General features: G+C 47.3%; 2 protein-coding genes and 1 pseudogene across 2 annotated transcripts, besides 23 other annotated features; all 3 read left to right on the forward strand.

The window, feature by feature from the left end:
- Window positions 1-4,023: a sequence feature (areas not merged during assembly with more than two copies in the genome that could not be assigned to a particular haplotype).
- Tc00.1047053511759.20 lies at window positions 1,746-3,770 on the forward strand (annotated as a pseudogene).
- Window positions 4,018-4,301: a mobile genetic element.
- Window positions 4,024-11,182: a sequence feature (heterozygous, non-Esmeraldo-like haplotype).
- Window positions 4,185-4,241: a sequence feature (T-rich).
- Window positions 4,477-4,504: a microsatellite.
- On the forward strand, window positions 4,647-6,089 carry Tc00.1047053511759.30 (hypothetical protein, conserved; the record flags this gene model as incomplete). The annotated part of the gene is made up of 1 exon (XM_801576.1): window positions 4,647-6,089. One exon carries the CDS (start codon window positions 4,647-4,649, stop codon window positions 6,087-6,089), a length of 1,443 nt encoding a protein of 480 aa, XP_806669.1.
- Window positions 6,119-6,177: a sequence feature (CT-rich).
- Window positions 6,178-6,199: a sequence feature (AT_rich).
- Window positions 6,203-6,227: a microsatellite.
- Window positions 6,334-6,356: a sequence feature (AT_rich).
- Window positions 6,365-6,393: a microsatellite.
- Window positions 6,436-6,455: a microsatellite.
- Window positions 6,626-6,657: a microsatellite.
- Window positions 6,904-6,937: a microsatellite.
- Window positions 6,993-7,015: a microsatellite.
- Window positions 7,144-7,405: a mobile genetic element.
- Window positions 7,457-7,477: a microsatellite.
- Window positions 7,612-7,637: a microsatellite.
- Window positions 7,977-7,999: a microsatellite.
- Window positions 8,229-10,466, forward strand: Tc00.1047053511759.40 (hypothetical protein, conserved; the record flags this gene model as incomplete). The annotated part of the gene is made up of 1 exon (XM_801577.1): window positions 8,229-10,466. One exon carries the CDS (start codon window positions 8,229-8,231, stop codon window positions 10,464-10,466), a length of 2,238 nt encoding a protein of 745 aa, XP_806670.1.
- Window positions 10,543-10,584: a sequence feature (A-rich).
- Window positions 10,587-10,624: a microsatellite.
- Window positions 10,738-10,775: a sequence feature (AT_rich).
- Window positions 10,966-10,990: a microsatellite.
- Window positions 11,011-11,143: a sequence feature (T-rich).

Consider the following 11,182-nt stretch of genomic DNA (forward strand, 5'->3'; position numbering starts at 1 on the left):
TGCTGCGCTCTTCCTGTGAGGGGTGCCGTGTGTTTCCCGCCCAACTGCTCCACTCGCATACCCACCGACACGCTCATGACGACGGCCCTGTGCGCCTCGCCTGCTGCACGCATGAGGAGGGGCCGCGACGAACGGCGCGCTGAGGGAGCCGTGACGTGTGGGCGTGCGACGAGGGCCTGTGGGGCGGAGCACACATTTCTTTCCCTCTTGTTTTGTTTTTGCGGCCAGGGCTGGCAGACACCCGCAGCGCCACACACACAGCCACGCCCTGCCGCTTCTTTAAGGATTTTTCTTTGCGTGTTTATTTCACGCGCTGGCACACCCCTCGGGGTTGGCCTCGTGAGCATTTCTCTCCCCCTGATGATTTTTTTCTTTTGCTGCGCTCACTCTCCCGATGGAGTGACGCGACTGCCGTCATGTCTGCGTGCTTCTCTCATCTTTCCCACACAAACATACGAGTGACTGTGCTCTGCGGGCCGCACTCGCACGCCGATGAGAGGGCTGCGGGGAGCAGCAGCACGCAGATGGCCCCATGAAATATAAACGATGTGCGGACATACAGAGGGTCGGACGGTTGAAAGAGATGTATCTTTCTGAATCTACCTTGTGGTCAAAATAATCAGGCAGTTTGGTGGGACCACACGCTAACCAGGTGGATTTTTGTGTTTTTTTCATTTCATTTTCATCTTTTTCTGTGTGGAACAGTAATAGAGGACGACATTTTTTTTTTCTTTTGTGTGGAACAGTAATAGAGGACGACAATTTTTTTTTTTTTCTTGTGTGGAACAGTAATAGAGGACGACAAATTTTTTTTTTTCTTCTGTGCGGGGGGTTAAAATGTGAGGGACGGGAAATTTTTTGTTTTGTTTTTAAATGAATGTTGTTTGATTTTCCACTGCTTTCCGCCGTGGACGCCTGCTGTGCATTTGTGTTTGCGCGTCCCTTCAGATGCTTTACGCCTCTTCTCTTTTTTGTTTTTCCTTTTTTTCCTACTTTGTTGAGCGTGGCAGTGGGCGCACACAGCCACACGCGTAGCACACACATTGCAGTGCAGGTGGATGCTTCCTTTGTACTCGGTGCTGGCAGTTGCGTGCAGCTGCCGCTTCCTTCCGTGGGTATGAGGGGAAAGGAGGGGAGAGAGGGCGCGCATTGCGAGTCTCTTTTTCTGTTGGCGTGATGCACCGCGTGTGACCGCGTGGGGTGAGGGCCGCAAACCATTGAGGACGGGATGGCGGTGTAAATTCTGGGAGCCGCGTCGTGGATGGGTGAGGATCCGCCTCCGCGTGTGGCTGGCGGGGTGAGGCCCCTGGCGATGCTTTTCTCCGCCTGTCGTCTGTTCCTTCCGTGTGTGTTTGTGCTGCCTTTTGCTTTTTTCCCCTCTCACCCTTTCCTGCTGTGTTTCTGCGTGGAGTGGCCGCATGCTCACGGGCCATGTTGATTGTGAGTGCCTCTTGACGGCATCCATTCAACTCTCTCTCTCCGCCTCTCTGTCATTTCCTGTTGGGTGTGTGGCGTGTTGCACCGCGTGAGGGCTGGCCCGCACACACCGACGGCCCGCCGTGACGCCCGCGATGACCGGTGCGGAGTGGCGGTGCTCGCTGTCTCATCTCTTTACTTGGCTTGTTTTCCCTTTTCCCTCTACCTCTTGAACACACACGCTAGGAAAGCAAGCAAGCGCTAATCGCTACTGTGAAAATCGAAGGCTTTGAAAGGACCAACAGCACACACACCGCCCACACACATATTTATATGCTCTCACGTGTTGCTGCAGTGAAGGCACTCCGCACACACAACCGTCGCCGCGTGACCGGCTCCAGCGGAAGGAGGAGGGAAGGAAGAGCGAGTGAGCGGCAGAGGCCCAGCATGTCCCGGCATCTCTTTTATTCTGCTGCGCTGCTCCTCGTCGTGATGATGTGCTGCAGCACCTGTGGAGCTGCGGCCGCTGATGGAAGTAGTGGGGCAGGGGATGCACAGCTGCAGAGGGTTGATCTTTTTCCGCCGCAGAAGACGCAGGTGGTAATAAAAAGTGGTGGTGCAACTGAAATGAAGGATTCATTTGGCTCACCCTCTTTTGCCCTTGCTGGTGAAGTGATGGTTGCCTTTGCGGAAGGTCATAAGGACTATAATGGTCGCAGCATACATCCGATCTATATACTTCTGAAATTGTTGCAGGGTACATCAACGCGAGGGAGCCGTGGTCGTCCATTGTCGCTGATATCAGTTCCGACGACTGGAGGGCATATACCGTTTTTACCAGAGAAAGTTCAAAGGATCGTTTTGGCGTTGCGCTTCTACCCACGGCAGTTTCGACGGGCAGTGATGTATTTCTACTTGTGGGAAGTTACTATCTTATTCGTGATGCTACTGGGAGGCGTTGGAATGGCGATGGCTGGGATATTCATTTGCTCGTGGGTAAGGCCACGCAGTCCACGGACGCCAAGCAGGGTGAACTGATCGAGTGGGGCGCACCCACGTCGCTTTTGGCTTCGATCACTGAAAGTACTCGGCAAAGGAACTTGACGAACTTTGTGGGTGGTGGCGGCTCAGGCATTGTGACGGAAGAAGGCTGGCTTGTGTTTCCAATGATGGCGACGAGGAAAAATGATCGTGGCATTGAATCCATGCCTTTTTACTCGAAGGACAAGGGCGTTAACTGGGATGTCTCAAAGGGCATTCCTGCTGCGGACTGCGTTGACCCCCGCATTGCCGAATGGGAGATTAGAGAACTTCTCATGCTTGCCTATTGTGTTGATGGCCAGAAAGTTTTCCAGTCGCGTGACATGGGAGATGCGTGGACCAAAGCTTCTGATTTACTCCCACGCGTGTGGATCACCACACAAGCAATTCCTCGGGGCGAGGGTTGGCGTGTGGGAGCCCTCATCACCGTGGAATTATACGGAAGGAAGGCCTTGCTGTATACTCAGAAAGTGGGCTATCCCCCAGGGGAGAGAAATGACATGGCGCTTTACCTTTGGGTCGCGGATAGCAACCACACGGTCTATTTTGGACCGCTCTCTGTGGAGACTGGTGCGAAGCGAGCGTTTGCCAACACCCTGCTGTACTCCGGTGATGCGTTGTACCTTTTGCAGGGGATGGGTAATGGGAAGACGGATGGCGTTTTTCTTTTTCGAATTATTGAGGAGCTGAGAAAAATCAAGTCCATCGTGAGGAATTGGATAGAAGTGGACGCCTTTTTCTCCGGGTTGTCTACACCCACGAATGGTCTTGTGGGGGTTTTGTCCGATTCATCCGATGCCGACAAGTGGAACGACATGTACCGCTGCGTGGATGCAACCGTATTGGGCGCAATAAGGATTGGGGGTGGCTTTAAGTTCACAGGGCATGGGGCCGGGGGAATATGGCCCGTGAACAGCCGGGGAGATAATAAACAGTACACCTTTGTGGATTTCACCTTCACCCTTGTGGCGACGGTGGTCATCGAAAAGATGCCTCCGGGCGGCAGCAGCGTTCCTCTGCTGGGTGCGATGCTGGAGGATGGAATGGGCACGAAGTTCCTTGGGCTGGCTTGCGCTGAGAACAGGATGTGGGAAACAGTGTTTGATGAGCAAACGGGACAGGGCGACTTTTGGGTGCCGAAAAAAGAATACCAGGTGGCACTCATGCTAAATGGGAACGAGGGTTTTTTTTACTTGGACGCAGAGCTTCTGGGGACCTCGGATACGATGCGAAGACGTGAAGAACGGGCTTACGATGTTTTGGGCTTTTACTTTGGGGAGACGAAAGTGGCCGGGACAGCAGTGCATCAGTGAAGAACGTCTTTTTGTACAACCGCAAGTTGGCTCCCGATGAACTGAAAATGGTCAGGAAGACTGGCTCTCCCAAGCATGAGAGTTCATCGTCGGAAGCGAGCGGATCTGACTCCTCTGCGCACGAGTGTGTTTATTTTGTGCCTCTGGTGTCGCTGGGGCTATGGGCCCTTGCGGTTTTTTATGGAGTGTAGCAGAGTATTTTCATTGCGTTCTGTGGGATTACATGCATTTTGACACGAATGTTCTGGAAGTCTGTGAAGAGAATGTTCACTTGGCAAGCTGGCTATCTAATTTAACATACATATATCTTAATAAAGCGAACTCTGTATGACCTTTTTCTATAATTTATGATTATTTGTTTGACCGCGATGCACGGAATCAAGGAACCGATAACGACGAAACGAATGTACTTACTTTATTTTTATTTTCACCTTTTGAGTTACTCTCTTTTTGATTTTTTTTTTTTTTTTTTTATCGCGGCGGAGTTTTGTGGTTGGAAGAGCCTAAAGTCTGCCACTTTTGACGCAATAAATACATGCATAAATGTTCAATCCTAATAGCGTGAGAGGGCCATGATAGATGGAGGGTATCGGATGATATAATGAATATACCATCTATAAACATGTACTTACCTGTTGTTAAAATTTGAGGATGTGGTGAATTCACTCATATTTCATTTATCTTTTTTCATATGCTTATTTATTTATTTGTTTTATTTTATTTTATTTTATTTTTTTGATTTCTATTATTGATGAACTGAAGATTTGGCAAGCGGCCCAGGCGAATATTTGGTGGAGGTTCTACGGAAAGGGTGTACTTCGACACACAAAAAGCAATCAAGCAAAGGTGAAGTAAAGACTTATATTTACATCAGCCATGGATAAAAGGAAGCTTGGACGGGGCTTGAGGATTCATCGTGGGGGGAGGGGTACAAAGAGATTTTTTCGAGTGTTTTTGGTTTTCGTGGCATTTTTTTTACTGCTGTTTTTTAGATTTGAGAGGCGTGGTCCCACCATGGAATTGGAAGATGCAGACGGCATTCTTCAGACGATACCGGTATTTTCTTCGAAGGATCTTCCGGCTGCAAATATACCAGTGGACATTGCTACTATTTTTGTATCCATTGCGGCCTTTCGAGACAAGGAATGTGTCACTACACTAGAGAGTCTCTTTACCCGCGCGAAGAATCCTCGGAGAGTGTATTTGGGTATCAGTGAGGAGCGATTTGAAATGGATAGCAGTTGCATTGCTTCACCGGAGGTGCTTAAGAACATTGGTGTGACTCGCTCTCGTAAACTTCACTGGAAGGATGTTGTTCCCTTTGCCTACAATCCCACAGACAAGCAGAAATATCCCAAGCACACACCTGTGCTGCATGCAAAACGCGATGAGGATGTCATCACGTGTCTACTCAGTGAAGGTTCTTCCGACGCAATGCCCGGCCCTGGTGAATCTGTTTTGAACGGATGTCAGGTCTTGACACGCATTGGACACCCGGATGATGCACGAGGCCCGACTTACGGTCGTTACCTAACAAGTCTCTTCTACAATAACCAGGATTACTATATGGTGATTGACAGCCATTCAAGATTTGTGCCTGAGTGGGATATAAAGATGATTGAACGTGCGCGGCTTATGCCCACTTGGGGCGTAATGTCGTACTACCCGAATGGGTACACACCGGAGGATCCAGATGCGGAGATCAACAAGACGGATGTTATGGCCATGTGTAAGGGGGTTATCTTAGATAATGACATTCCAAAGTTGGGGGCGCGGTGGATTGATATAAGGGACCATCCTGTTCTCCAAGGCTTTGTAGCTGCTGGATATATTTTTGGGGATGCGCAGTTTGTGAAGGATGTCCCTTTTGATCCGTATCTTCCATTTTTATTTGATGGAGAGGAGATTCTGTACACTGTACGCCTGTGGACAAGCGGGTGGGACAGTTACTGTCCTGGCACGGCATTTCTTTTTCATAACTACATGCGAACCGATGCGCCGAGGTTTTGGTCCGTCTTGACAAGAGATGAGGTGAAGGTTCATCGGGAATTTGAACGGCAGACCTCCATAAAACGTGCGTTGTATTTAATGCGGCGGAATGTCTTGAACTCCACCCAACCCGTTGTGACGGAAGATGAGGCGCATCGATTGAACCCGGCGATTGGACGTGAGATGGAACACTTTGGATTGGGGATGTTGCGACGCATTTCCGATTACTGGCGTTTTGTGGAACTTAGTGATGAGTTTGTGAAGGAAAAAGATGATGAGAATCGCTGGAAGGGTGGTGAAGGGCTCTGTGAAAAGGCAACACTTGGATAATAGGGAAGTTATAACTTGCTGCAGTGCCTTCTTTCTCTTTTTACTCCCCTTCCCTTCTCTTTCTCTTTGTCTCACTCTCTCTCTCTTTATTTATATATAAATATATATATGTGTTATTTATTTATTTATTTATTTATTATAATGGGGAGGTCAATTTAATGTGCCGTCAAACGGGTGCATATGGGATGTATGTATCATTGGAGAGTTCAAATATGAGTGATGATGTACATATTCTTATGAGCGCTTTTTTTTTTTTTTTTTTTAAATGAGATAATTTATTATTATTATTATTATTATTACTATTTGCCACCACGAAGGAGGAAAATGGTGTGCGGAATAGGAGAGGTTTTTTTTTTTTTTTTTTTTCTGAAGGAATAGGTGGGGGCGCGTGTGTGTGTGTGTGTGTGGAGCAGAACAACAAACAAAAGAAAGAAGAATAATGAAAGGAATGGATAAAGAGAGAAAAAGAGAGATAATTAAATGCGAAAATATGATTTGAAAGGCTTATTTGGATTTTTTTTTTTTTAAATGAACTGTTTTTTTATTTTTCTTTTTTTTTTTTTCTTTTGTGTTTCTGTTGTGTTGTTCCCGCGGCCGCGGCGGATATGGTGGACGACGCGTCATCCTTCTCTGCACACACTCTTTTCTCTTTTCTCTCTGTGCCACTCCACCCCCAAAGACAGACAAAGGGATAGAAGAAAAGGCAGCGGGAAGAGTTTTGCTCCCGCCGCGAGTCGTACACGTCGATTGGCCCTCCCGGTAGGAAAGACACACACACACAATTGTGTCGGTTTTGTGCGTGCCTGCCGGCGTCTTATTTATTTATTTATTTATTTATTTATTTATTTTTTGGTGACATGTTTGCGTTGGAGGAAATATCTCTTCAGGCGTTTCTCTCTTTCCCCTTTCCCTTCCTTTCCTTTCCTCCCTCTCTCTTTTTCTTGGTGTCCATGTAAAGTCATTACGGGCTGCTGCAAATGTCTATTTTGCGTGTTTTTTTTTTCCCGCAGCGGGATGCCGTGTGATATGGAGACCACCAATGACACTACATTGACCCTGGCTCAGCCGGCCACCTCAACGTTGTGCCAGGGTCTAGTACTCTTTGCCAGAGAGGAAGCCAAGCGCCTGCTGTTCATGCTTCAAAACCGATGAGTAGTTGTTGCTTAGTTTTACGGGTCGGAAGGGCAGATGTTGGAGCCATTCTATAGTGGCTGCCCGCGGAGTAAGGTTATCCTTGCCACTGAATTCCTTCGTACGCTTACCAGAGCTGCACAATTGAGGTGTAGTTACTACGACTGGTGAGAGAAGAAAAAAAAACACTACATTGAAATATGTGTGTGCACGATATGTACGCATGCATGATAAAAATTATTATTATTATTATTATTTCTCTGTCACACACACACACACACTTTTTTTCTCTCTTTTTTTTTTGCTTGTTTCTTTGTTTGTATTTACATCATGCCTCACAATTGTTCACGTGACTCAACACGGTTGGTTTCATTACATATAAGAAGAATAAAACAACAACAACATCAACAACAACAAAACACCGATAATATTAACAAAGAGAAAAGCAACAAACATTAGTTCCAGCAGGCTGTGATATTATTACAACATATTCTTGCACGAGGTAAAAGAAGAACAACAGCAACAAAAATAAAGCAAGCATTTGCTCAACAGGGGAAACACCACAGGCGCATACAGACACATAAGAGGCGGAGACAAGTAAACGAAAATCGCAGCAAGAAACAGGGGAGTCATTCTCATCCCCGGCTTTTACGCGCAAGAGGGGGGCACCTGGTGGGCGGCAGGAGGCACCTGAACACGAAGAAGAGTAGACACGTGAAGACACACACAAAAAAGAGGCTTGCGGCAGATTTTTCAAGAGAGAAAGAGAGAGAGAGAGAAAAGGCAGCCAAAGGGGCGGCTATTAGGATTCCTCCCTCTCTTTCTTTTTTTCCTCATTTATTTCGCTGCTCTAAGTGGTGGCGGTCCTTGTGGGACAAAAAAGAAACGGATCAAAGGGATTTTGGAAATTCCATAGGGACACAGATTCCCCGGGGTGGAATCAGACACAAGTAAATATCTACATATCCTAAATACTTACTGGGCACAATCAGCCCCTTTCCAGGAAAAATGGTGAGGGATTACCAGGGGAACATGTCCCGGCAGTACCGCCCGAGCGTTATGCAAACTGCACACCACGGTGACAACTGGGGGATGCAAGGCCGGTATTCAATGCCCAGTCGTATCTCACGGCTTCATTCTATGAATATGCAAACTCCCTACAGAGGCATGGATCCCATGGATTACAATGCACATGCCCCATATGCAGCTCAAGGAGGCATGGCCAACCTCACGAGCGGTGGTGCCTACCAGGCCCCGATGAGAGGCATGCCGTACGGTCCCCCTGGGCAGCAGCCGTATTCTGCGGAGGCAAAACCAGCTCATATTCGGAGAGGTCACAGTGTCTTGTTGAGGCAGCGAGCGCCTCAGTTAATGAGTTTTCGTTACGACAACGCCCCAACGGGTATTTACTATCGTACAGGTAGCTTTCGAGGAAACGTGGATAGCAGACCATTTGGTAGTTTCCGCTCCAACGGACCTTCATATATGCCATCAGAATCTGTATTACAACAAACAAACAGTTTCCAACGGATGGGCAGTAACCTTTCTGGTTTTGGCTCCGGCTATGGAAACTCGTTCTTTTCATACAACCGTCCTAATGGTGCAAGTTCAAGTAACATTTTATCTCAGAACGGTAGTGCTGTCAACTTCAACTACAGCTTTTCATCTCAGATTCCAAGTATGCAATACAACAACGGTGCTGATGGTCTTCTGCAAATGCCATCTGAGAAGGCCCCGGTAGATATGCCGCCACAAAAGGAAGAAAGAGAACCGGTATTTCGGCGGCAGAACAGCATGACACTTTCACGACGGGATTCCATGTTAAATGGTTTCTACGAGTTTGGTCCAGTGGCGAAGAGAACGGCACCGATGGGAGTTCCACGGAATTTGGAAGAATCGCGTCTGTCTGCACGACCCACCGCTCCACCGCAGTGGCCGAAAGGCACAGGGCTTTCAACCGTGCCACCACCTCAACAAGTGGCGAACAATGGGACTCGCGGGGGGCGCCCGCCAGATAGGACGACGCAACAGAACGTAAAACCATCTGCCAATACGGGTGAGTTGTCACGCAAGGGTAGTGAAAAGAGGATTGGTATGTATTTTAAGTCTGTTCAACCGACGCAGGATGGGGACTACAAGAAGGAGGGTGATCTTGGGACAAGAGGGGGCTCATTCAAAGTGGATCCACCCATGACGACACGTGTACGTCCGATTCTACTGCTGGAGAAACGCGGTGGCAACAATGTTGAGGTGGATGGCCGCACGGCAATATTGGAGAAACCGGGTAGTGATGAGATGCAAAAGTTTGAAACACATGAAATTGTTCAGTTATCCTTTGGTGACTCAAACGTTTTCATAGAAAGCCTGGATGAAGTGCGTGACACGTTTTTGATGGGGTGCAACGTGGCGGTTGTGATGGCAGACTCAAACTGTCCTGCGTATAAGCCATCCGAGTGGTTTTCGTGGAAAGTCATTAAGCAGCTACTGAAGGACGTCTTTGCCAAGATGCGATCCCGATCGGAGCTCAGTTTCTCTGTGTCGCTTCTGGAGGATGACCAGGTGATGGATTTGCTGACGGAGCATCCACGGCATGTGACGCTCACTGTGGCCCAATCCCCGCTGTTTGGCAACGTTGCGCATGGTGTCATCTACCAGGTTGTGGAGGACGCCTCTGAGTTTTCGGACCTGCTGGATCTTGCCTTGTCCAAAGCCCTCGGTAGGGAGGGGGAGGAGCGCGGTATTCTTCTCATGTCAGCCATCTTAAAACAAATTTGCACGAACACGCCCCACACAAAAGGGGATGAGGAGGACATTCTGCTCTCCTCCCTCTTTGTTTCTTGTGTCGGGGACGGCATTATTCATTACAATCGCATTCTTGACAAAAACCCCGCGGAGCCACGTGCCATGTTTCAGTTTGCGCTTGGCGGTCCATCTACTACAGCCGCCGTCTTTTCCATTGTGGATCAAGTTTCCAATGCCTCAACCGTGAGCCAGTTTCTTTCCACGCTGCATCGACTGGGTGAGATTAAGAATTACAATCTACGCATTGGAAGCGTTCGCCGCTTTGTCAAGTACACAAATGAAACCATTCCCAAAATGCGGCGGCGAATAAAAGAGGTGGAAGAAGGGCCCGGGAAGGAAGCTGTAAAACAGTCCTTGGCACGTCTTGAGTTGATGCTATCGGACGCAAAGGCTATGCTAGAATCCCCAGAAACCGCCGCACCGAAAATGTATATACGTCAATGATTGATCGAACGATAGACACAGATGAAACGTGTGTATGCTTATCTGTGTATGTATGATGAACCAGATAAACGAAGGGAAAGGAAGAAGAAGAAAAAGGAAAAAAAAAAAAAGAAAAAAACAAGAGAGGAGGAGAGAAAGAGAAAGAGAGAGAGAGAGAGCATTATAAAGCCTATTCATGTCAATATCCATGTCCATATGCGTGGCTGTGTCTATGCGTTGATAGTTGTATAAATGGATACATGTAGTCTTGAATTTTGCCAATACCCCTGTCTTTTATTTCTTATATAAATATTTATTTATTTATTTTATGATTTTGTGTATGGTACGGTGCATGATTGATATATATATATATATGCGTGTGTTTGTTTATGTGTATGTGGGGGGGTCTTTATGGCCGTTATATGCGTCCCAATCCTTTTTTTTTTTTGTTTTCCTTTACATTTTTCCCATACATGACAACTGACTTTGATTCGTCCCTCTCCGTAGGGGCATTGATCAATTTTTTTTTTTTTTTTTTTTTTTTTATTGGGTGCTGACGACTCGATCTTTTATTCTTTTTTTTTTTGGCTTTTTTTTTTTTACCGCCATTGGCTGCTTCTTTTTTTCTTTTTTGGATTTATGTGGCTTTTTTTGTTGTTTTATGCGACATTCCCTTTATTTATTTATTTTTATTTTTTGCAGGGGCCATTGGGGGGAGGGGCAGGAGGAAAGGAGGA

Source organism: Trypanosoma cruzi, genomic scaffold, assembly GCF_000209065.1.
Source record: "Trypanosoma cruzi strain CL Brener 1047053517163 genomic scaffold, whole genome shotgun sequence".
NCBI lineage: Eukaryota > Euglenozoa > Kinetoplastea > Trypanosomatida > Trypanosomatidae > Trypanosoma > Trypanosoma cruzi.